Source organism: Solenopsis invicta, chromosome 9 (genome assembly GCF_016802725.1).
Source record: "Solenopsis invicta isolate M01_SB chromosome 9, UNIL_Sinv_3.0, whole genome shotgun sequence".
NCBI classification, from domain to species: Eukaryota; Metazoa; Arthropoda; class Insecta; order Hymenoptera; family Formicidae; genus Solenopsis; species Solenopsis invicta.
The window spans coordinates 7,896,505-7,921,875 of NC_052672.1; the positions used below are offsets into that span (position 1 = coordinate 7,896,505).

General features: G+C 27.1%; 1 protein-coding gene across 1 annotated transcript; it reads left to right on the plus strand.

Moving 5' to 3' along the window:
* Nucleotides 1–748: 748 nt before the first annotated feature.
* LOC105202166 lies at nt 749–25,168 on the plus strand. Its single transcript, XM_039453478.1, has 26 exons — nt 749–983; nt 1,061–1,307; nt 4,931–5,083; nt 5,186–5,418; nt 7,660–7,873; nt 7,987–8,334; nt 8,488–8,622; nt 8,757–8,912; nt 8,990–9,154; nt 9,262–9,386; nt 11,322–11,496; nt 12,562–12,626; nt 12,741–13,027; nt 15,191–15,491; nt 15,867–15,938; nt 16,062–16,196; nt 16,269–16,409; nt 16,474–16,668; nt 16,800–16,990; nt 17,079–17,119; nt 17,357–17,562; nt 18,304–18,432; nt 18,509–18,663; nt 19,423–19,558; nt 19,865–21,349; nt 25,146–25,168. The coding sequence occupies exons 2-25, from the start codon at nt 1,133–1,135 to the stop codon at nt 19,937–19,939; spliced, it is 4,008 nt and encodes a 1,335-aa protein (XP_039309412.1). The 5' UTR covers nt 749–983; nt 1,061–1,132; the 3' UTR covers nt 19,940–21,349; nt 25,146–25,168.
* Nucleotides 25,169–25,371: the final 203 nt, after the last annotated feature.

The window sequence follows — 25,371 nt, forward strand, 5'->3', positions numbered from 1 at the left end:
GCGTATATAAAGTGTATGTAAATTTTACAAACTCTTTTTATTGGCAAGCTTGTCGATTAAATACTGGCAATATTAGAACAATTGTGTTTGATATTTTTCCGCATACCGAGAATGTTTTCGATTTAATCAGCTTTAAAACATTTTCGATTATTATTTTTCAATAGCGTGCGACATGATGTACAATCACTCACGAGCGATATTTGAATAACAACTAAACTAAGAAAACTAGTCTTTATTGAAATTGACTAGTCTTTATGAAATCCCTACAAACTTTCCTTAAAATCGTCTTCCTGTGAAAGAAATAACACAGAAAAACGCAAAAAAATCGATTTGCGTTAAATCTTGTTCATGTAAATGATGGCTGCAATCCTGGTTATAGGAGTTAATTGAATAGAATTAGATAAAATTAGATCATTTTCGTGGACAACGTTTTAACAATAGTAGTTTGTTTTAAAATGTGATTTTGGTTTTTAATATAGTTGAAAATTTTTTGCGAACCATTTGTGAATTCTTAATATAGAATTACTTTTTCCTCACATATCTGACATATTTAAATATAACATCTCCCAAACAACAAAATTTAAAATCTATAAGACGTCTTTAAGGCTACTTTTAAAAATGTATTTGAATAAAGACTTCTTTTAGATGACTAAAAAACATCTTATGACCCGACATCAAATAATCTGAGTAAGATAACCTTAAATCGGGAAGAGAGACTTAATGTCATCTGAGTCTGTTATTGCAAACATTCTTCTCATTAGTTTTAGTCTGACATTACTGTTGCGGAATCTTGATAGTATAAAAACGGATACAGTGCAAAACGTTTCTACAAAAATTTAATTCTGTATTATTTCATTATTAAGCCATGTAGTGCAAATTGCTGGTTTCGCATACATAAGAGTCATTCGTATATACGTGTTTATGTTCTCGCATTCGTATGTAAACTTCTTATAAAACGAAAGTGTTTCATTAAATTCAAATTGGTAATAAAATTTTTTAAAGTAAAAAAACTAAACTGTAAATAATCTAATCTAAATAATTACATGTACAATAATTGCAGATATTGTGCCAGGGTAATATATTTATTTTTATTTTAATAATCATAATCTTACAAAAATTATATGCGTTGATAATGAAAAAAATGGAGATGGGCATATTAATATTTCTTATCTTTGTGACTCAAGCACTACTTATTGTTGGAAAAGTAATTTTAATACACAATATTTTAAACCATGAGATGACATTGATATGTATGTCTGAATATGATGGCGGCGCTCTTGTATGGAATTATCGTACGTCAATTGTCGGTGAGGATAATATACTTGCTTTTATTTTATTAAATAACTTTAATTATAATCAATATTTAATTTACTTTCTGATATATTTTTTTGAAAAATATATATTGCTTTACTTATTGAATTAAAAAACAACATTCCTTTAACCTTTAATAAACATTTTCTTGAAATTTTTGAAAAACATTATTATAACATAATATTTACAAAACATTGCTTTTAACGTTAAAATAAACATTTTTTTTAATAAAAAAAATTATCTTTTCATTTTTAAATAATATTAAATAATTATGAGCTTTAAATAATAATTAGTTATTAAAAATGTTTTTAAAATAATTTTTAAAATATTTTTTAAAATAATTTTTTTCTTTTTAAGTCTTGCTTTTTAATATAATAACAAAAAAAACTTTTCTTATTTTTGGAAACATCACAGTTTTAGAATGAACATAAAAGATCTCCTGTGGTAATTTTAGAATTTTTTAAAATTTAAACTTCATTTATGAAATGATATTCAAAGTGTCAAATAAACAACACTAAGAAACGTTTTATACTAGAGCTAGTGATATTTCAGACAATTTTAATGTTTGTGAAGTTAAATGTAGAAAATAATCTTTAAATTTGTTATTAACACTAACTTTGAAAAGCTATAACTTTAATTCCATTCAATATATTTCAACTTTTTTTTATAAATAAAAATTTAGACTCTTAAAAATGTAACTGCACAATCGGCATTGCCGAAAAATGAATATTGTTAAAATATAATGAAAAAATCTTTAAGTAAAAATAAAGCATTATTTTTTAAATTATATTTTTGTAACAAAAGAATTTTACAATACAGCGTTTTAAAGCTAAAGAATATACATAGTTAAAAAAAAACTATGGTATTGTCATTTCTTTTAAAAAGTATAATTATGTAATAAGTAACATATGATATATTTTTATGAGTAACACAAAGTGTCTCGGATTAAAAATTGATACATTACAATATTAATTATAATTAATATATACACGACTATCATAAAATTACGCAAACAAACTTGTTTAAACGTGTCGTGTTCGGAAAACTTTTATATAAGATTACTAACAAAAAAGTTACACTTACACACAATATGGATTTTAAAGACTCCAACAAAACTGTTGCCGTTTGAACTCTAGTTGACTTATAAAGTTGGTTAACTATATATTAACCAAAAAAGGATATTTCAAACTCCTCCCCCTCCCCCATCGTCCTGTTTCGAAACACCAATCTCATTCTATCTTTACTTAACAATTAAGCGTTCGAAATTTTGTAGGGAATCTCTCAGACCCTAAAATGTGTTTAAGGTTTAATAAAGCTTGTTACACAACAAGTTTTTGAAATAAAAGAACGTTTTCCTTTTTTAGCTGCCATATTAAATTCGCCTTCTTAAATTTTGTCATTCTTGTGTCAGATTCATCATTAGAGAACCTAAAAACATGTTAAAATTAATTTTTATAACAATGGAATTTTCTAGCTGCTTGTAAAGTTTTTGTTTATTTGACATATTTTTTTATTCAATATAAGTAATTTTCAACGTATAACATATACGCAAACACATAATAATGTTTTTGCATTAATACATCAATATTATATTACAAATTCATTGACAATTGTATAAATTGAAACTTTAACAGTTTTGCTAACTTTATTGTGTTGGCTATATTTAATTTAAATCAAAATTAAATTTTACGTATAACAGGCTTATAGCCTGTTTATTGAATTAAGGAAATTTATTGTATAGGTTAAGAACAAAAGGTTTATCACTAGCTGAAATGTTGTCCACTGATTACGTGATTTCATAGGATTTCATCTGATTATAAACATCATCTGATTACATAATGATTTCTTGTAATTGCATATGTAATTATCAGATTTCTAACAATTAAAAATTATTTCATTTGACTAGAAATACCATTATATCGATTGTTAATTTCTTTTAAATAAAATTAAATTGAAAGTTTATCACTTAGAAAATTAGTACAAGTACACATGATTACTGACTTCAAGATTTTGTTGGAATGCATATTATGAGCAAAAAATTTTTTTAAAAAAAGCGTCATAAAAATTTTTGATGATTTTTTTTAAAAACAGCTTACTATGGTCTCTAATAATTGTTTTTTAATTAAAAATTGATTACAAACTTGAACTGATTCTACGATCAACTTTATGATAATTACATGCAATTTCCAATGATTACACAGATATCCAAAATGATTTCTGCTGATTACATATAATTTCATTGTGATTTCATATGATTTCATTATGATTTCTAGTGATATTATCTGACTTCATTATTACATATGATTGCAAAATGATTACATAAAGATTTCAAACCAAGGTGGGGAGGGGGGGGTGGGAGTTTGAAATATCCTCTTTTGATTGATATATATAGTTGACCAACTTTATAGGTCAACTAGAGTTCAAACAGCAACAGTTTTATTGGGGTCTTTAAGATCCATATTGTGTGTAATTGTAACTTTTTTGTTAGTAATCTTATATAAAAATTTCCCGAACACGACACGTTCGAACAAGTTCGTTTGCGTAATTGTATGTTACTCGCGTATATATTAATTATAATTAATATTGTAACGTATCAATTTTCAATCCGAGACACTTTGAGTTACTCATAAAAATATGTCATATTTTACTTATTACATAATTATACTTTTTAAAAGAAATGACAATACCATAGTTTTTTTAAACTATGTATATTCTTTAGCTTTAAAACGCCGTATTGTAAAGATTTCGAAATAATTTCAGAGACACTGTCTTAATGTAATCTGTCTCATGATTACATTAAGTGGTAAACTCCTTAGTTAAGAATTAAAGCTTCGACCAATTTTTGTCTACAAAAGAAGTTTTTTCGCTTACTGTGTATCGCTTGTTTTCCGTTTAGTAATAACACATTGCGCGCTTGCTGTTCTGAGAGAAGTTGAGGTTCTTCACGCGTCAATAACTTCAAAATTTTTTTCTCGAAAAGAAGCAAAACGCTATTAAAAACTTGTTTTTTAAACTGTAAGAAAATTAAAAGAATGTAAAAACCATTTTTTTATATTTTTCAATTCATTTTATTCGATCTTTCAATTGTTCAAAAAATTGTTACACAGTTTATCATTAAATAAACTTAGAAAACAACGATATCTGTTAGAGCACTATCGGCGTGTAATATTTAAGAAATTTTTGAGATAGATTATTGATCAAAAATTTTTTCTTTTTTATATGTATGTATATTAAAATTGTCATCAAACTTAAGTTAATGCTCAGTTTTCATACGGCGTCAAATTAACCCGGGCCTTTCAAAGTTTTACTTTTTATTTATTGCACATTTTGTTTTGTTGCAAAATATCTTAAGTACTATGATTTTCGTATTGGAAAAGTTTTTTTTGTTTCAGTTTTTAAACAATCGATTTAAAAAGTTAATCAAAATCGTTGCATTATAATTCAATATCTAAACAATAGAAAAAACGCTGGATCAAAAATAGAGTGTGAGCAGATAGATACTTCTTTGAAATATTGGCATTGCGTGTTAATATGTACTAAATAAGCTTAATCATAAGTCATTCAAAATTTTATTACATTTATATGTAACAATTTTTTTTATTATTAATCAATATTTCAGATTATTATGGGATGAATGGACTTCAAAAGAGTGATATAATGTGTAAGATGAATGAAAATCGAGGATGCTTGGAGTCATGGACTAAACAAGATTGGAATCTTACAGATTCCTTATTAACACCTATGGGTCCAGTATTTGATCAACGATGGGAAAGTAAAAACTTTGCTGACAGAATATTCTGATACATATAAAATTTATTTAATGTTATAAACAAAATATACTTCTATGGTAAAAATATTCACTTAAAATTTTCAGAATTTCGGCAGTTTAATGTTCATGACTGGATGCCTAAAATTTTGACAACTAACTTTAATGAAGTAAAGCTTTCTTTTTCGGTTCGTACGACGGACAGCATAGTGATATTAATTTGCAAACGGGATTTTTGCTATTGGATCATAATAAATAGTTGGAATTATACACAACCTACCATTGGAAAATGTCCAATAAGAACCTCGACTGCAGTTTGTTTTTCACAACTATCACAAAAAGTAAATAAATGACATTGTGTTTTTGCTGCTTAAAACTATCTAATTTCCAATTTGGTATATTGAAAACGTTTTTTAAAGCATATATACTGAATTTAAAAATAAATCAGTTTAAAAACTTCCTAGTCACATTCAAACATCATTCTAACAAGGAAACACCATAGTGTTACCTTCCAATTTTAAAAGCTTTGGATATGTCAAAATATAGATAAAAATAAGATATACATATTTTTTATAAGTTGAGTCGCTCGTTAAAGTTTCGCCTAGTGAAGACTGCACTGGATTGCATTAGGCGAAACGCAGCGAGTCGCAAGCGTCCAGCAGCAGTCTTCGTTGATTTGTTGCTGTTGGCCCAAAATTCAACACTGATTTTAGACGAGCAGCAAGTTTCATTGATTGGCTGCTGCTCGACGCCTGCCGCTCGCTGCGTGCTGTCTGCATTCCGCAAGCCAATTTACACACAAAATTCCCGAAGAATTTCTTACATTAAAGCTTCTTATTTGTTCTAACAGCACAGCATTGTTCTTTGTTGTAATTTCCAAAGAGCTAACTGCTGATTTTAGATGTACAAAGTCTCAAATTTTTATGCTTAGCAAATGTTGATTAACATAACTGTATTTTTATAATTTTTTTGGTTTTTATAACAAATTATAGTCACTACCCTTCGTTATTGTCTGTTTTTCCAAGGGGATAACCACTTCATGTAATTGTGGAATAGTGTCCCCAAAATCATTATAAAGTTTTTATGAAATCCTCATGTAATGAGGAATAAAAAGAAATCATATGTTATATGTGCTTGATAAAGTTAAAAACTAAAAAAAATGTACATTTAAAGCAAATAAAAAGAACTGCTAAAATCAATTAAATAAAGTTTTTTAAATAATAAAATTAAAATTTCATAGTTTAAATTACGTGAACTATATAATTTTATACTATTGTTTGCAGATGTGTAATCGGAGATAATTGTATTTAAAAACAACGTGATATATCAATCAAATGTACTTAAAACCAAAAAATAATTAAAAAAATCGGTTTTCATTTTTTTTTCGACAAGTACCATTAAATTCAAAAATCTAAAAAAAATCTTGAATATAATTTATCATATGACTCATCTACTGAATTTTTTTAAAAATAGCCACTATTTTAGATCAAAAGATAAAGCGATTTAAAAAATTCTAAATTTTATTTGTATTTTTATTTGTATTTGAATTTTTTGTAAAGATTAATTTAAATTTAACAGAGAAAAAAATATTAATAAAAAATCACATTTCTTGCGATACTCGAAATTTTCTATATCTAGGTAGATATCTTGTCCTATATAAGGATTGATTACGCGCGGGGCCAAAAATCACTCTTGTTATTCCGCTATACCCTTTGATTTGGATATTTCAATTTGGAATATACACAGATTTAGAAATGGTTCAGAAAAGTTTATATTAAATTCTTATCCAAAACGTTCATTTAAGGTTCGTTTTTTTGCTGCTAATAAGCATTACGCAATGATCATTAGGTGGATTCAAAACACAGTCTCACGCTCGAAATTCAAATGGCTAGTGATTATCTCACAACTTCTCTCTCTCTCTTTCTCTCTCTTTCTCTCTCTCTCTCTCTCTCTCTCTCTCTCTCTCTCTAAATAACAACTTTATATGCCAAGTTTAGACACACATTACAGCATACATTAAATTTAATTACATTATTTGAAAATTATATTTAAGAATTTCGAGCTACTCAAAATTAAAAAATTACCATTTAATATATATTAAAAATTATATATGCAAAAAGTACACTTATAAAAATTACTATTACCTGTAAAATTAAAATTCAGTTTTTATAAAAACACTAATATAGAGTGACCATCTGACAATGTGTAACTGTAAGGAAACAATTTTAAAAGAAGTTTTTAGAATTTAACACGAATTATACAAGATGTTAAGCTATCTCATCACCTTTCACGAACCCCGTCTTTACTCTACTAATTTTAAAAAATGTTTTTTATTTACGTTTGACAATACTCGCTACAGTTTCGACTATATTCGCTTAGAAAAAAAATCCAATTTTTTTAAAGGAATGTTTCATTTACGCGACTAAGAACTTACAAAAAAATTCATGACTCTTGTTTTTATCTATAATCAAAAAGGAACACTTGGTTATGTTCTATTGAATAAGATCTTTAAAATTCAAAAACCGCAATAATTGTTGCATGATATTTATGTCCCCATCCTTGCATCTAAAATTATTTTATAGTTAATACAGAACTCAGCGTCTGAATTTAAATGGCAAACGTTTGTTATTACATGGAATTTTGACATGGGCAAAATAATTCTTTATGATACTGATAAGATTATTTACTCATATACAAATTTCCTTACAAAGAAAATTCAATTAAACTCATCGTCAGACAATAATTATTACATGTTGGCTGCGAGCTCAGGTAAAGGGTCCATTCGATTGCATACATGTGAGTACAAATAATTCGATAATAAATTCCTGTCAATCAAGAAATCATTTTATATTAAATATTAATTGAGTAACAAAAAAATAATATTATTTAAGAATATTATGTGTATTTAGATAAGTTTTTGCATACAACTGTTGAGAATGCAACTTTAACGAGTCCAATTTTTCAAATTTATGACAAAGTGATATGTGTACAACTATTAGTTGGCCTTTGCGTTGAATGCGATGCACAAATAATATTGCGTGATTCCACGAACGATGCAGTATTAGTAATGGCAATAATAAAAGGCTCAACGAAAGCCGCAGTTCATGGCTTACCTATGTGGCAATCTGTCACTATCAAGGATAATTTGATCAACCATAGTAATAATAGGGTGATCATCCAATTAATTCCTAAACTCAATAATCATAATATCAATCCGTTGTGGGCGATAGCAAATGTTCGCCAGTGTCCTCCAAATGGTAAGAATCTTGTCTCTAAATGCCTTATTATATTCAAAATCTTATTAATAAATCACGCACTTTAGATAATGCACCCAATAATTATAAAAATTTTCCGAAAATTTAATTTGTTTATATGTACAATTACATGTGTATTGATTTTAATATTTTTAGGAACTTTGAGGAAAAATGTTATATCTTTTCACCACAAATCTATTGAACGACCAAACGTGACATGTCAAAAATTATTTTACAATGAACATGCTATCGTGAGTTCTAAATCAAGCATCAAATCAGATGTAAATCTAGGTAAATACGCATACTTATTACTTATATTGCATAATAATTAAAGTTTTATAAAATCGCATATTCATTAAGTTACTCGAATAGTTATAAAAATGGAGATAAAAAAATTATTTTGAAATAGAAAATAATTTTCCCAGATGCGTCATACTGTCCCCTAGGAAAAATTGGGCCAAAGTGCTTAGTTTCCTGTAAATATGATTTGCATAATAACTTTAATTGCAAAGGAATTCAAATTTGTTACGAAGATGGTTGCACGTGTGATGCAGGTTTTTCAGGAGCACATTGTTTTGATTGTAATTCCTAATACCAATTACATATATAGTATTTATTTACAAAATGTTAATCTGTAATTAATAAATTGAAATTTTAGCATGTGATTCAAATACATACGATTATAACTGCAGAAAAACATGTGGCTCATGTCTCTATAACGAAACGTTATCTAATAATCGGTGTGACACAAGAACTGGGATATGCAGTAACGGATGTAATAATACTAATACAGAATTTTACATTCCACCTTTGTGTCAAACAAGTAACGATTTTTTATATGATATATTGCTAAAGCTGCTTTTCAATTGTATTTTCTAAATGTCTATCATTTGTTAAATATAAATAACCAATATGTCAATCATTTTACAGGCATAGAGAAGCCAAATGCACCTACAATTATCTCAATAAACGAAACGGCTATTTGGATCATTGTTAATATAACGTGGAAAGACGAATACGAAGAAATACCGATTTATTACTCTTTTGTCATTCAAGTAACTCATACTCTCACAGACACATTTAAAATACTATTTTTTTTAATATTATTTAAAGTTAATACGAATTATTATTTTAGAGGAGAAAAGAGTATTATGGTTACTGTCGACAATATGGCTACCCCCCTATTTCCGTTATTAGATGATTAGTATTCTAACAATTGCTTATGGAGTTATTTGTTTAGCAGCTCGCCATTTTTTAGTGATGCTAATATGGCAATACATAATGAATGAGAATTGTTATAAGGCATTTATACTTTTTAGCACTTCTAAACTCTTTCAAAGTACACTTTTAACCTTTAATTACATACACATCCTCATTATTGTTAAACTTGAGTGTATTATCACACAAAGGTGCATACATTCAAGTTTTTTTGTTATTTAACTTTTCGGCCGTATACATTTCGAATTATACAAAGTTAAAACAATAACATGGAATTTTGTTAATATAGTTTTTTAAACGAAATTTTTATATCAAAATATTTCTTCGATATTTGATTGCCATTCAAAAAAGCGGTGTTTAGAAACATAGAGATATTATTTTATGGTTGTTGTTTAATGTTAAACAGCAATAAAATTATATTTTTCATGAAATTTCTAATGGTATTTCTAAAGCTTCTGAACGCAGGAAAATTTTAAATCAGGAAAATTCTAAACAATGGAAAATTTAAAAATATATAATTTTGTAACAAAGTACTGTGTTTCTTTTAAACTAAACTAATTTTTTAAAATTATTTTTATAGATAGCCATATTACAATCACTTTTTTCTTCCACCAATTATGCAGTGCATTAGATTTTTATAAATCACGTCCTAAATAAAAATTTTTTAAATATTGTTAGAATCTGTCAAACAACACTCTGATGAATGTAATCATTCAAGTTTCAATAGAAAATATTAATTATAAACAAAGTTAATTAAGAAAATGAAAATGGGTGCCATAGTACCCTCTTCTCTTTTATTATTTATTTAAAGCCGAAATTAGCTATACAATAGAAAGTTAAGAAAAATCAAAAATCGAAATTGATTAAGATGTAAGACAAAGAATAATTTATAAATTTACGACCAACACAAATATAAGATTCATCAGAATTCAATGTCAAATATAAGATTCATCGGATTTCGATATGATTCGTAAAAGAATTTTTTGAACAAGAAGTTATTAAAAGTTTTCATTGCTTTAGTTCTTAAAAAAAATTTAAAGATTTCATTTTTGCAACACAATGCAGAATATTTGATAACCTGTTTCTTAGAGACATTATTATATGCATGATATCTGACAACTGATTTCAACCGAAAAATCATTACAAAAACCAAAAAATTCAAGTAGCCACCATGGAATTTATCGGATTTCATAGACTTCAGCGAACTAGTAAAACGGAGTAAAGCACCAAAATTTAAAAGCGGTTACCACCACTCATTTTTTTTCAACATTGTGATATTATCTTTGAATAACAAATCAGCGGACAAAAATACATTCAAAAATATCTATTCACACTTATAAAGAAAAAAAAGTTTTTTTGTATAGGGTACATTACGTGAAAAAAGAGTCGTTTTTAAAATTTTATATTTTAAAAACAAAATATTGTGCTAAAATAAATCAAAATGCATTTTAAGAGTCGATATTTTTACGTGGTTATAACAAATTTTGAAAGAAAAATTTTCTACCGATTCTACGTCATAAAATCTGTCAGAAAATGTCATTTTTGATGCTAATTTTATCAAAATTTTGAACCAATTTTTAAATTTGGTATTATCAATATCGTGTCTAGTAGGCAAAAAAGCATAAGTCAAAAAACATAACCATCATTCAATTATCAAAATACAGAGACCTTATTGTCCAGTATAATTTAATAAAATTATCAATTCATATAAATCCGATTAATATTCGATAACAAAATAAAAGAAAGAGATCAATTTCATAATTTTTTTACAGGAACACATCAAATACAATCAGCAATCATGGAACAAGTTATTTCGAAATATGACACAAGTAACAAAACATTTTGAAAATGTGGAACCTGGATTTACTTATCATATTCGTCTAAGCTTAAATATTTCAGGTGTACAAATACACAGCGATTGGAAAGTAGTTGAGACTAAATGCAATCGTGAGTTAATATTAATTTAGTTTATACAATGTTTATATTTATAATTTACAATTTAATTATTAATAATTTATCAATAACTAATGAATAATTCCAGCAAATATGATGACATATTAATAACGTTAAAAATATTTATGGCCATTGACGTAAAGTGATTTACAATGTATGCCTTTTTTTACATGATCTTAATATCGTGTTACTAATTAAATCTGTATAATTAATTATTATCCTTTATTATTACATTTACTTATAATGCCATATATAGTAACGTAATTTGCATAACATAATTTATATTTAAATTGAGATAAACAACTATTTAATTTAAAGCAGATCTTAAAAGTGCTCAAAATAACTTTCAAGAATTTATATTACAGTACAAGTCCTCGAACTTCGTGCCATATGTTTACTTATAGATTTTAAAACGCAGCCATTAAGTAGATCAAGAAGTATAACTTTATAAATTAAATTTCCAGTCAATTTAATAATATTGGTGCCTCAAAAATGTTTAATATATTTAATTAATATTGATTTAACATCACTACGATTTCATTGCTATGTCTCGTTGGGATATATTATTTCAAACAAATTTCAACTTTATTTTGACATTGAATCAGCGGAAACAATAATTGAATAGAAAACAATAATTGAATAGTGATATACTTTATAACTCTTTCAACGTCAAATCGACCAAAATTTCAAAATTCGATTTTCGACTTTACATTATACATTTCTGATTGGATATACATAACAAAGCATTATCATCATGTTTGTTGGGACAATTAATGATACAATCTATTACATAATTAACAATTTTAATATTTTTAATGAAACAAATTAAAATTATTAGACAAGAATGTTATTATTTTATGTGTTTGGTATGCAGAAGTAATTTTAGTTTTACATGGGATAATATAAGATGTATCAAAAAAGTAATAAAATAACTAAATTATTTAACAGCGTGTTTAAAAGCTATCATAATTTTATTCATATATAATCATAATTAAAATATTTTAGTTTTTTATCTAGTCCAATGTATAATGCGATGATTCTTTGTGCTTAATGATGTAGCGGCTGAAAACTTCGACATAACATCAGAAGAAAACGGCATGATAATTGAACAAATCAATTCAAACGTATGTAGACGTTTTATGTTATATACGATTAGATTTCTTTTAATCTTGATATAATATTGTTTTTATATTTAATAATTTTGAAGAAAAAATTTGTTTTTGTTTTTTCTACTACAGCAATTATATTCATGTCCGGCAAGGTGGTATTATCTGGTAATTTACAATAAAGATACGAATGAAGAAGACGTTTCTACATTAGTTCCATCTTTTCCATATGAGTTTAAACATTTATCAGCATACACTTCTTTTAATGTGACTATATCTCACAAAAATCGCGTGTTATTTTCAAAATCGATCAGCGTCAATAATGTTTCACCGACACTTTATGAAGCGTGGAAAGTACCCATTACGACTATTACATCAATCTTCGTCGTGATAGTAATAGCATCTTACTTGTACCGAAGGTATAACATCTTATAATTTATTTTTTGGAACTTTGTAATATTGTTCTCATTTCTGTCTATTAACATCTAGTGTAAACATTTAGTTTTACATACACTCTTTGACAAAAGAGTTACGCACACACATAGTCGTTTTTAAATTTTCCATTTTACTTTTTACTGAAGATTTTCAACTATGGGAGATAGAAGTAAAAACTTTCCACTTTAAATGATTGTAGGACCATGAAAACTTATTTATAGTGCGATACATGCATGAACATTATACGAAATAATAAGATTAAACGTAAGCAAAATTTAGTTGGAATTAAAAATCATATATATGTCAATTTCCAGTTTTCTTTATAGCATATATAACGAGAAAAACACTTATGTGCTAAAATTATCCAATGCGTACCACTAAAACTATTTTTTTAATATATTCGAATTTGTATGTATTTAGGATGTTAAACAAAGTTGGAAATTGTAGATTCATGTTAAGAAGTAATTTATTATATAACATATTAAATTTTTTGATTTTAATAAATTAATTTATTATAAACCTTCCTATAACATGTTGTAAAAAGTATAATTTAGAAAACTAATAGTACCGCTGTAATCTCTTAAGAGGATGCTATACTGACGGGAATTACCGACCATTACAGTGTTCATTAATTTTCGAATTGGCTTTACAGATCACAAAATCCTTTTGCAAAATAAAAGTACGCACCAAAACAAAGTCTGCTCTGGTAAATTTTATGAGAAAATCGATCAAAAAGTTAAAAATTCATTTATTTTCGACTCGTGGATCTGTCAACCAAGGTTAATTTTTGTTATTTACTAACGTTCTGTAGCTCGTATGTATAAAATGAGACCAGGGCGGACTTCAGAAAACTCTAATAAACAGCACTGACTGTGTATCGTTCAGTCAACAACCTAACAAAAAAGTTTAATAGGTGAACAGCTGTACGTGTCCAACTTTTGCTTAGCGCACGTAAACGATAGCAAGAAGAGCAGTGGCTGTAGTTGATAGGTCTTTTCGCAGATGGCGAAATAATCGAAAAACAAAGACAGATCTATGCGTTGGACAAAGAGCGATAGCCTGGTCTCCCTCGAAAAATAATCTGCAATGCCGACGCCGAGGAAGTTCTTCGGTCACTATAGCATCCTCTTAAGCCGTATTGTCTTTGGAAAAATATAAATTAAATTAATTAGAAATATAAGGATCTGTCAAAACTAATATTTATTTTATTAATAATTTATTGAAAAAGAGGTCAAATCTTCTATAAGTAACAATAATAAAAAGATATAAACACTAAAATAAAACTTAAACTAGATTAAATTTATGTAACAATATATTTTATTCATAATTACTAATTTTAATATTATCACTTATCACTTTTACACTAACATCATTTTTTTATAGTAAAATTTGATACGTATTACGGAAATTGATAAAGTTATAAAGATACCAATTTAACTTTTATAATAATTGTAAATATGTATAAGTATACAATGCATGTCAAATATTCTACAACAAGTCTTTTAATATGAAAATATAATAATTTAAAATAAAATTGCACAATTACGTTATTATTAGCTACATAAATTTATAAAAAATATGTGATTTTTTAAAATGCTGCAGTAAGCGTAAAACAAAGTAAAACTTGTTAAATTTTGGTCTGTACTACTAATTATTTATTTATTTTTATTTTTGTCCTTAAATGTTGATGATATAAAGTAAAAAAGTAAAATATTGAAAAAGTATGCTTGAAGAGACCTGTACGCATTCAGCAACTTCCTCCTACATATACATTATAGACTCACTTGTCTTTCCTCACCATGGTATTCTATTAGCCGCAAATTATTTTATTTAGCGTTTATGTATAAAATTAGAAACAAACCGCGTATTATGTATGTATATAAAAATCTTAAAATTAATTTGAAAATGATTGCGTACAATCCGTTAATCTTTGGAATATTTTATGGGTCCGATTTTGCTATGTTGCGAATCCTTAAAAAGATTGATGTACAATTTAATTTACAAAGTTATAATATTTCAAAAATCAACAACTCTATACTTGTGCGTAATTTTTTTCTGTTAAAGAATGTAAAGCTGTTAAAATTATATATTTAATTATAATAAAACACAAATTAAGTCTGCTACAATTATACATACAATTGTTCCAGAAAAAAACAACAATGGAATGAAGAACAAATACGAAACGAAATAGCTTTGTCGCAGGAATCCGTGAATTGTGAACACGAAACGACATTCAGAATATCGAATAGAATAGAATTCATGGGAGGTCTGTCTCATATTTATGAAAGTATATCTTCATTGCAGGCAAGTACTCCGGAAGCGTTGGTAACTGCTACCACGCACAGTGAAGAAGAGGAGGCGGAAATGGTATCATTGGTAAAGGTGAAAGATTTTGAGAAATATGTCAGACAAGCGATACAGTCAGGATTACTGGATAAGCAATACAAAGTAAGTTCTTGACTTTCATTTTAATTGTTGAATTATATCAAATTGTCTTTTAAAAATATTCGGAAAACTTTACAATTGTACGATTAATTTAAAATGACGTCAAATTTCTACGAACAGGATTGCCATATTTTGAACAGAACAAAGTTGTTTCCATTACATTAAATAACTATGCTAGTTTATAATTATGTAACATAATAGATAACAACATAATTTTGCAAATATTCGCTCGAGACGTTTTCAAAAGAACCAGCCATCTGACAGCGGGAAATTTCCGCTCAAGAAATCTATTAACACGAGAATCTTATTGCGTGTAAGAAATTTGATCACAAACGCGTTGTACTTATGTAGTAACGTTTTAATATCAAATTAATATAGGCAATAAAAAAGGTGATGAAGAACTATACGGATGATGCTTACCCCGACTACATTAACGCTAATTACATCACTGTAAGTGCTAAAACTTACGATTAGTAAAAGTATTATTACAATGAAATGCCAGTTGTTATACTTCTGTATTTATTTGATGTTAAAACAACAATTTTTTAATTTGATTAATAATTATTCAAAAAGGGTTATCAAAAAGAAAAACGTTATATCGCCATGCAAGGGCCCGAACCAAATACTGTCACCGATTTCTGGCGCATGATTTGGCAAGAAAACGTTCTTATTATTTGTATGTTGACAAATGTAGTCGAAAATGAAAAGGTAATCCTTTTACTTGAATGAAATTAAATTCTTATCTTTTTGCATAAATACCAAACTTAATGATTTTTATAGACAAAATGCGAGCAATATTGGCCGCATATTGACAAAAAGATGAAGTATGGTGACATTACTGTATTAAACAAAAAACAAAATATTTTTGCTGATTACTCTTTTAGAACTTTCCAAGTGACTTATAGAGAGGAAACTCGAAAGGTACCAACATTTTTAAATAACAGGACACAAAACTTTTATTAAATAATATGTCCATATTATATAGATAGAACATTTACATTACACGGCTTGGCCGGACTACGAAGTGCCATTAAATACACACTCAGTAGTCACATACTTGAAGAAATTGTTATCGTTATCACCTGGAGATGGACCCATGGTAGTTCATTACAGTGGCGTTGAAAAAACAGGGATTATCATTTTGTGCGACATTTGTCTTCGTCGAGCAGCGGCCGACGGGGTAATGATAACAACCCGTTTAACCATTTTTGTAGTAATACCGTCTGGATTAATTAATTACATCAATTATTTATTAATTTTAATACACGAATTGTATTAATAATCTCGATTATTTGCAAATAAAATTGTCAGAAAGTTGATGTTCTCGCCGAAACGATATCCATTAGAAGCGAACGAAATAACATGATTAATAATAAGCAACAATATCTCTATGCGCATTTGGTGTTAGTGGAATGTTGGTTTTCCATTTCAACTCCGTGTAATAAGATGTTAATTACGCGAATTAAGAAGTTGAAAGAACAATCGCTGGCTGTTCAGCAAAGGTATAGCTTAAAAGTTCCATCTTAATTTTTACCTTTGAGCTGACTAAGCTAATGTTAAAAAAGTTGTTTATTATTCCATATTCTTTAGATTACAGGACACTGCATGGCAAGATGAAATCCTGGGACAAGGTAGGTCCCTTATCTCTGTTGGAGGGTAATCGAGTCAAAAACAGATTTCGAGATTTGATTTCAAGTTTGTTTGCTTACATTAAATTCTAATTCTCAAACTTTAAAATACTAAGTTTTGACTATTATTTGTATGATGAGTAGATCATGAAATTAAACTAGTATTTTGTGTAGTAATCAATCTTAGACATAATAGAAGAATTGAATGTATTTAGAATAAATTAGTCGTTTTTTTTACAGATAAAGTGAGTAGAGTATATTTGAAGAAATATCCGATATCGGACGGGCAGAGTGATTATCTACCCGCCGTTTATGTAGACGGAGTAAAACTTCAGAATCAGTATCTAGCTACACAGCTTCCCATACAATCAACGTTCGAAACATTCTGGCGAATGATTGCCGAATACAAAGTTGAACTTATTGTCATGCTACAGCCGCCAGATCCTGTACGTACATCTTTTACATGTTAATTCAAAACGTGAAAGATAGAATGCATTTGCAAAATATACCCTTTAAATCTAAATCAATGAAATCTTATTAAATTGCTGTGCTATAATTGTCGTCATTGTCTTTCAGTAATTCCAATTAAAAAAGAAGTTTTCTCACTGAATTATAGTATATTGACATCGAAAAATAGCGCAAATATCACTGATTAATATAGTTATGAGTCTAAAAATCAGACTATTACCTATCTTTAATAAATAATAAACTAATTCCGATTTTAAGTATATTATACACTATGACGAATATTTTGTTTATTTTTTAACATTTTTCAATTTATACGCAATTATTTAGCTAAAATAAATCAGTCACATAATTGAGACGATTTATTGAATATATCAAACAGTATCAAGTATGTCAAAGTCATCATAAAAAAGATTACTCAACATAAATATTTTTATGTACTCTCTAAAACGGAGACAACGAGTTATTGACTGGAAGACAGTCTGACCTTATTGTCATTGCTGTTATATTTATAACTATATCAGTCAGTGACATACATACTTCATTGATATTCATAATAAACTGATTTCAGTCCGTGACAGTATCCTTTTCTTAATCATTGAAAAACACTGAATAGTCAGTGATGATCACATCTATAAGTATTATATAGCACTGCAATTCAATAAGATTTTACTCATTTATATTTAGAGAGTAAATATGATTGTCTATACTTGAACTTTTAGACTTGCTGTGAGATTGCTCCTACAAGCGGTGAATTTGAACCAACCCCATATTTGCATATTACTGTGAAAGAAGTTGTGAAGGAGAAATGTTATACATCACAAAAATTATTGCTTGTTGATAATTTCGAGGTACATCAAATCACTACCATAATTTTACAATTTCAATGTGCTATTACTTACTCAACACAATGATTCTTTGTCGCAGAAACCTAAAAGAAAGCAATATGTGACTATAACGTGTTTAACGGAATGGAAACCTGGACAAGATCAACCACTGCCTTCAGTGCGGTCAATGGTGACCTTTTGGCAAGCAGCTGAGTCCATCGCAAGAAGCAATGGACCCACTGTCACACTTTGCCAGTAAATAATAAAATATTATTATGTGTGTATAATTTAGAGATATACAAATTTGAATTCGAATCGATAAGAATCGAAATCAAAAGCAGTTGGTTCGATTCAAATTCGTTTTCTGATTCAAATAAATCCATAATCTTGAATTATCGACAAATCGATTTTAATTCATGTTTAATGTATTAGTTTATTAAATCTAAAATTTATGTTTTTTGTCGGGCGTTCATTAATAGTTCATTAATTCATCAATTTTCTAATATTTAGCGCAGCATCTTTGCGCAACACAATGTCCTTGATGGAACTTTTTTCCATAGTAATTTTCTTATTAAAGAAAAGGATTTGCAACATTATTTAAAATATCTTATTGTTATATTCAAAGTAAAACGTAACGTAAATTTAAAAAAATGTGACGTAAATTCCACTCATATTCGAATTGAAGGGATTTATATATAACGATTCGATATAAAACATTCAAATTTATTTCAATTTGATTTCAAGCATATTATAAATGATTCGATCACGGAGATGTTCAAGCCGCACATTATTAGTATAAAATTATTTAAAACTTATGAAAAAACTATTACACTTCATGTTCGTTTTAAGCAATATAAATTTTTTTTTTATATTTTAATTGTATTTTAGTTTTTTTATTTTTTAAATAATCAATTTTGAAGTAAATTATTGTAACAATTTTTCCAATCACCTATTTGATTCGTGATTTCAAATCAATGTTATGCCAAATGTTTAAAAAGTAAAACAATCTTTCAGTGACGGAGTAACTGGATGCGGACTCTATCTAGCATTGAGTTTCTTATTGGAACGAATGACTGTCGAAAAGGAATGCGATGTTTATTTAGCAGTGCGAGCTGTCAAACGATCAAGAACAGATTTTGTTCGTTCTATGGTAATTAATCAATTTTATAATAATAAAAAGAAATATTTATAAAAATTTTATCGATACAAAATTGTAGTCATCTCTTCGGTGACACAAAAAAGATTATAGAGCTATTATTCATAATCGATTCTTATATTAAAGTCTGAAAAATGCTATTTTAAGATATCACTAACCAATTACAGAGACGAACTATTATCTTTAAACATTGCTTGACGATTTTTAAATAAGATTCGATTATGAATACTAGCCTCTATTATAAAACTTTAAAAACATATAAATGGTTAAAGTAACTTATAAATTTTATTTAATGTTTAGGAACATCTGGAATATCTATATGATGCCGCGGTGACATATATGGAGTTTTTTCAAAACTATGCGAATTTTTTGTAAAACAAGAACAATCAAGCTATATTCTCGCATACATATACAGCTGTTCTTCGACATCATGCACAAATTATGTGAATGTCTATAATAAAATCTCCCGCACTACGAAGAGGGTAAAACAAAAGGTTGTCGAAGACTTTTTTCAACAACTACGGCGTACTATCGCGACATCGATGATCGTAAAAAAGAAACAAAATCTGCTTGGGACTAAAGTCTACCATAAAAAAATAACTTTTTTGTTGGCTTGTCGATGCAATATTGGAACGATTGTGTTCAATACTTTTCCTCATGCCAAGAATGTTTTCAATTAATCAACTTTAGAATATTTTCGATTATTGCATTACAACAGGGTGCTACAAGATGAACGATTACTTGCAAGTGATATTTGAATAACAATTAAATTAACAATAAGAAGACTAGTCTTTATTGAAATTGATACAAAATCCGCTCAATCTTAAATCTTGTTTATGTCAACGATGATTGCAATCCTGGTTATGAGAAATAATTAAATAAAGTTAAATAGATAATTAGATAAAATAAGATTATTTTCATGTACAAGGTTTTAAAAATACTAGTTTGTTTTAAAATGTAATTTTGGTTTTTACTATCATTGAAAATGTTTCGCGAACCATACTTCGGGAATTCTTGATATAGAATTACTTTTTCATCACATATGTGACATATTTAAATGTAACATCACCCAAACAACAAAATTTAAAATCTATAAAACGTCTTTAAGGCTACTTTTAAAAATGTATTTGAATAAAGACTTCTTTTAAATGACTAAAGACGTCTTAAGACCCAATTTGACATCATGTTATCTGACCAAGTTACCGCATACTTCCTTTTCATCGGTTTTGGTCCAACATTACTGTTGCTGAATCTTGATAGTATAAAAACGGACACAGTGCAAAACGTTTCTACAAAAATTTAATTCTGTATTACTTTTGTATTACGTTATTAAGCCGTGTAGTGCAAGTTGTTGTCTTCGCGTACATGAGAGTGATTTGGATATAATACGTATTTATGTCTTTGTGTACACATATAAACGTCTTATTAAACGAAACTGTTTTATTAGATTCAAATTAGCAATAAACTTTTTTAAAGTAAAGGAACTAAACTGTAAATAATCTAATCTAATTAATTATATATACAATAATTGCAGATATTTTGTCAGGTTAATATATTTAACTGTATTTTAATAATCATTAATCTTACAAAAATTACATGCATTGACAATAAAAAAAATGGAGATGGGCGTATTAATATTTTTTATCTTTGTAACTCAAGTACTACTTATTTTTGGAAAAGTAATTTTAATACACGATATGACATTAAATCATGAGATGACATTGATATGTGTGTCTGAATATGATGGCGGCGCTCTTGTATGGAATTATCGTACGTCGATTGTCGGTGAGGATAATATACTTGCTTTTATTTTATTGAATAACTTTGATTATAATTAATATTTAATATACTTTCTGATATCTTTTTTTGAAAAATATATATTGCTTTACTTTATATTACTTTACTTTATATGGATTAAAAAGAAAGCATTCCTTTAACCTTTAATAAACATTTTCTTCAAATTTTTGAAAAATTTTATTATAATATAATATAAAATTTAAATAATTTTCGTTATTATAATATAAAACGTTATTATATTATAATAACGATCGAAAAACGATAATATAATATTTAAAAAACACTGCTTTTAACGTTAAAATAAACATTTTCCTTTTATAAAAAAAAGAAAAATTATCCTATTATTTTTAAATAATATTAAATAATTATGAGCTTTAAATAATAATTAGTTATTAAAAATGTTTTTAAAATAAGTTTTAAAATATTTTTTCAAATACCTTTTTTTTTTGAGTCTTGCTTTTTAATATATAAACAAAAAAACTTCTTATTTTTGGAAACATCGCAGTTTTAGAATGAACATAAAAGATCTCCCGTGGTAATTTTAAAATTTTTTAGAATTTAGACTTCGTTTTTGAAATGATATTCAAGATGTGAAATGAGCAACACTAAGAAATTTTTTACACTATATAGGTAGTGATATTTCCGACAATTTTAATTTTTGTGAAGTTAAATGTGACCTTTCAATTTGTTATTGACACTAACTTTGAAAAGCTATAACTTTAATTCCAATCAATATTTATCAACTTTTTTTATGAATAAACATTTAGACTCTTAGAAATGTGATTGCACAATCGGCATTGCCGAAAAATAATTTATTGTTAAATTATAATAAAAAAATCTTTAAGCAAAAATAAAGCATTATTTTTTAAATCGACTATTTTTTAAATCATATTTTTGTAACAAAAAAACTTTACAATACGGCGTTTTAAAGCTAAAGAATATACATAGTTTAAAAAAAAACTACGGTATTGTTATTTCTTTAAAAAGTATAATTATGTAACAAATAAAATATGATATATTTTTATGAATAACTCAAAGTGTCTCGGATTAAAAATTGATATGTTACAATATTAATTATAATTAATATATATGCGAGTAACATACAATTACGCAAACAAACTTGTTCGAACGTGTCGTATTCGGGAAATTTTTATATAAGATTACTATCAAAAAAATTACACATACACACAATATGGATTTTAAAGACCCCAACAAAACTGTTGCCGTTTAAACTCTAGTTGACCTATAAAATTGGTCAACTATATATCAACCAAAAGGAGATATTTTAAACTCCTTCTCCCCCCCCCCATCCTGGTTCGAAACATCAATCACATTCTAGCTTTACTTAACAATTAAGCGTTTGAAATTTTGTAGGAGATCTTTCAGACTCTAAAATGTGTTTAAGATTTATTAAAACTTATTATATAACAAGTTTTTGAAATAAAATGAAATAACGTTTTCTTTTCTTAGCTGCCATATTAAATTTGCCTTCTTAAATTGCGTCATTTTTGTGTCAGATTCATCATTAGAGACCCGGAAAACCTGTTAAAATCAATTTTTATAAAAATGAAATTTTCTAGCTGCTTATAAAGTTTTTCTTCATTTTGCATCAGCTATAATTTTTTATTCAATATAAGTAATTTTCAACGTATAACGTAAACGCAAACAAATAATAATGTTTTTGCATAAATACATCAATATTATATTACGAATTTATTGACAATTGTATAGTTTTCAAACTTTAACAGTTTTGCTAATTTTATTGTGTCGGCCATATTTAATTTAAATCAAAATTAAATTTTACGTATAACAAGCTTATAGCCTGTTTGTTGAATTAAGAAAATTTATTGTTTAGTTTAAGAACAAAGGGTTTACCACTAGCTGAAATGTTGTCCACTGATTACGTCATTTTACAGGATATCATCTGATTATAAACATCTGATTATAAACATTTGATTACATAATAATTTCTTGTGATTGCATATATAATTATCAGATTTCTAACGATTAAAAATTATTTCATTTGACTAGAAATACCATTATATCGATTGTTAATTTGTTTTAAATAAAATTAAATTGAGAGTTCATCACTTAGAAAATTAGTACGAATACACATGATTACTTCAAGATTTTGTTGGAATGCATATTATGAGCAAAAAACTTTTTTAAAACAAGCGTCATAAAAAATTTGATGACTTTTTTTAAAAAACAGCTTAGTATGGTCTCTAATAATCATTTTTAATCGAAAATTGATTACAAAAGCTACAAACTTGAACTGATTCCATAATCAACTTTATAATAATTACATGCAATTTCCAATGATTACACAGATATCCAAAATGATTTCTGCTGATTACATATAATTTCATTGTGATTTTATATGATTTCATTATGATTTCTAGTGATTTTATCTGACTTCATTATTACATCTGATTCCAAAATGATTACATGAAGACTTCAAACCAGGGGGGGGGGGGGGACTTTGAAATATCCTCTTTTGGTTGATATATAGTTGACCAACTTTATAGGTCAACTAGAATTCAAATGGCAACAGTTTTGTTGGGGTCTTTAAGATCCATATTGTGTGTAAGTGTAACTTTTTTGTTAGTAATCTTATATAAAAATTTCCCGAACACGTTCGAACAAGTTCGTTTGCGTAATTGTATGTTACTCGCGTATATATTAATTATAATTAATATTGTAACGTATCAATTTTCAATCCGAGACACTTTGAGTTACTTATAAAAATATGTCATATTTTACTTGTTACATAATTATACTTTTTAAAAAGAATGATAATACCATAGTTTTTTTTAAACTATGTATATTCTTTAGCTTTAAAACGCTGTATTGTAAAGATTTCGAAATAATTTCAGAGACATTGTTTTAATGTAATCTGTGATTTACTCCCATGATTACATTAAGTGGTAAACCCCTTGGTTAAGAATTAAAACTTCGGCCAATTTTTGTCTTCAAAAGATGCTTTTTCGCCTACTGTGTATCGCTTGTTTTCGGTCTAGTAATAACACAGAGACGCGCATTGCACACTTGATGTTCTGAGAAAAGTTGAGCTTCTTCACGCGTCAATAACTTCAACATTTTTTTCTCGAAAAGAAGCAAAACGCTATTAAAAACTTGTTTTCTAAACTGTAAGAAAATTAAAAGTATGTAAAAACAATTTTTTCATATTTTTCAATTCATTTTATTCAATTTTTCGATTGTTCAAAAAATTGTTACAAAGTTTATCATTAAATAAACTTAGAAAAGAACGGTATCTCTTAGAGCACTATCGGCGTGTAATATTTAAGAAATTTTTGAGATTGATTACTGATTCTCTTTACGTGAAATAACTCTTATGAATTAATCAAAAATTTTTTCTTTTTTATATGTATGTAAATTAAAATTGACATCAAACTTAAGTTAATGCTCAGTTTTCATACGGCGTCAAATTAACCCGGGCATTTCAAAGTTTTACTTTTTATTTATTGCACATTTTGTTTTGTTGCAAAATATCTTAAGTACTAGGATTTTCTTATTGGAAGTTTTTTTTGTTTCAGTTTTTAAACAATCGATTTAAAAAGTTAATCAAAATCGTTGCATTATAATTCAATATCTAAACAATAAGAAAAACGCTGGATCAAAAATAGAGTGTGAGCAGATAGAAACTTCTTTGAAATGTTGGCATTGTGTGTTAATATGTACTAAATAATCTTAATCATAAATCATTTGATATTTTATTACGTTTATATGTAGCAATTGTTTTTATTTTTAATCAATATTTCAGAACCTTCTGAGGTAAATGGACTTCAAAAAAATGATATAATGTGTGAGATGAATGAAAATAAAGAATGCTTGGAGCATTGGATTTATCGAAACTGGAGTCTTACAGATTCCTTATTAACACCTATGAGTCCAGTATTTGATCAACGATGGGAAGGTAAATGCCTCGCAGGCAGAATATTTAGATATGTGTAGAATTTAATGTTATAAACAAAATATACTTCTATATT

Bases quoted from the DNA above. Each gene is read 5' to 3' on its own strand.
- LOC105202166 (XM_039453478.1), top strand. From the start codon at position 1,133: ATGAAAAAAATGGAGATGGGCATATTAATATTTCTTATCTTTGTGACT. The intron at 7,874-7,986 runs GTGAGTACAAAT...ATGTGTATTTAG, and splicing joins GTCCATTCGATTGCATACAT to ATAAGTTTTTGCATACAACT. The intron at 17,120-17,356 runs GTAGGTCCCTTA...TTTTTTTTACAG, and splicing joins AGATGAAATCCTGGGACAAG to ATAAAGTGAGTAGAGTATAT.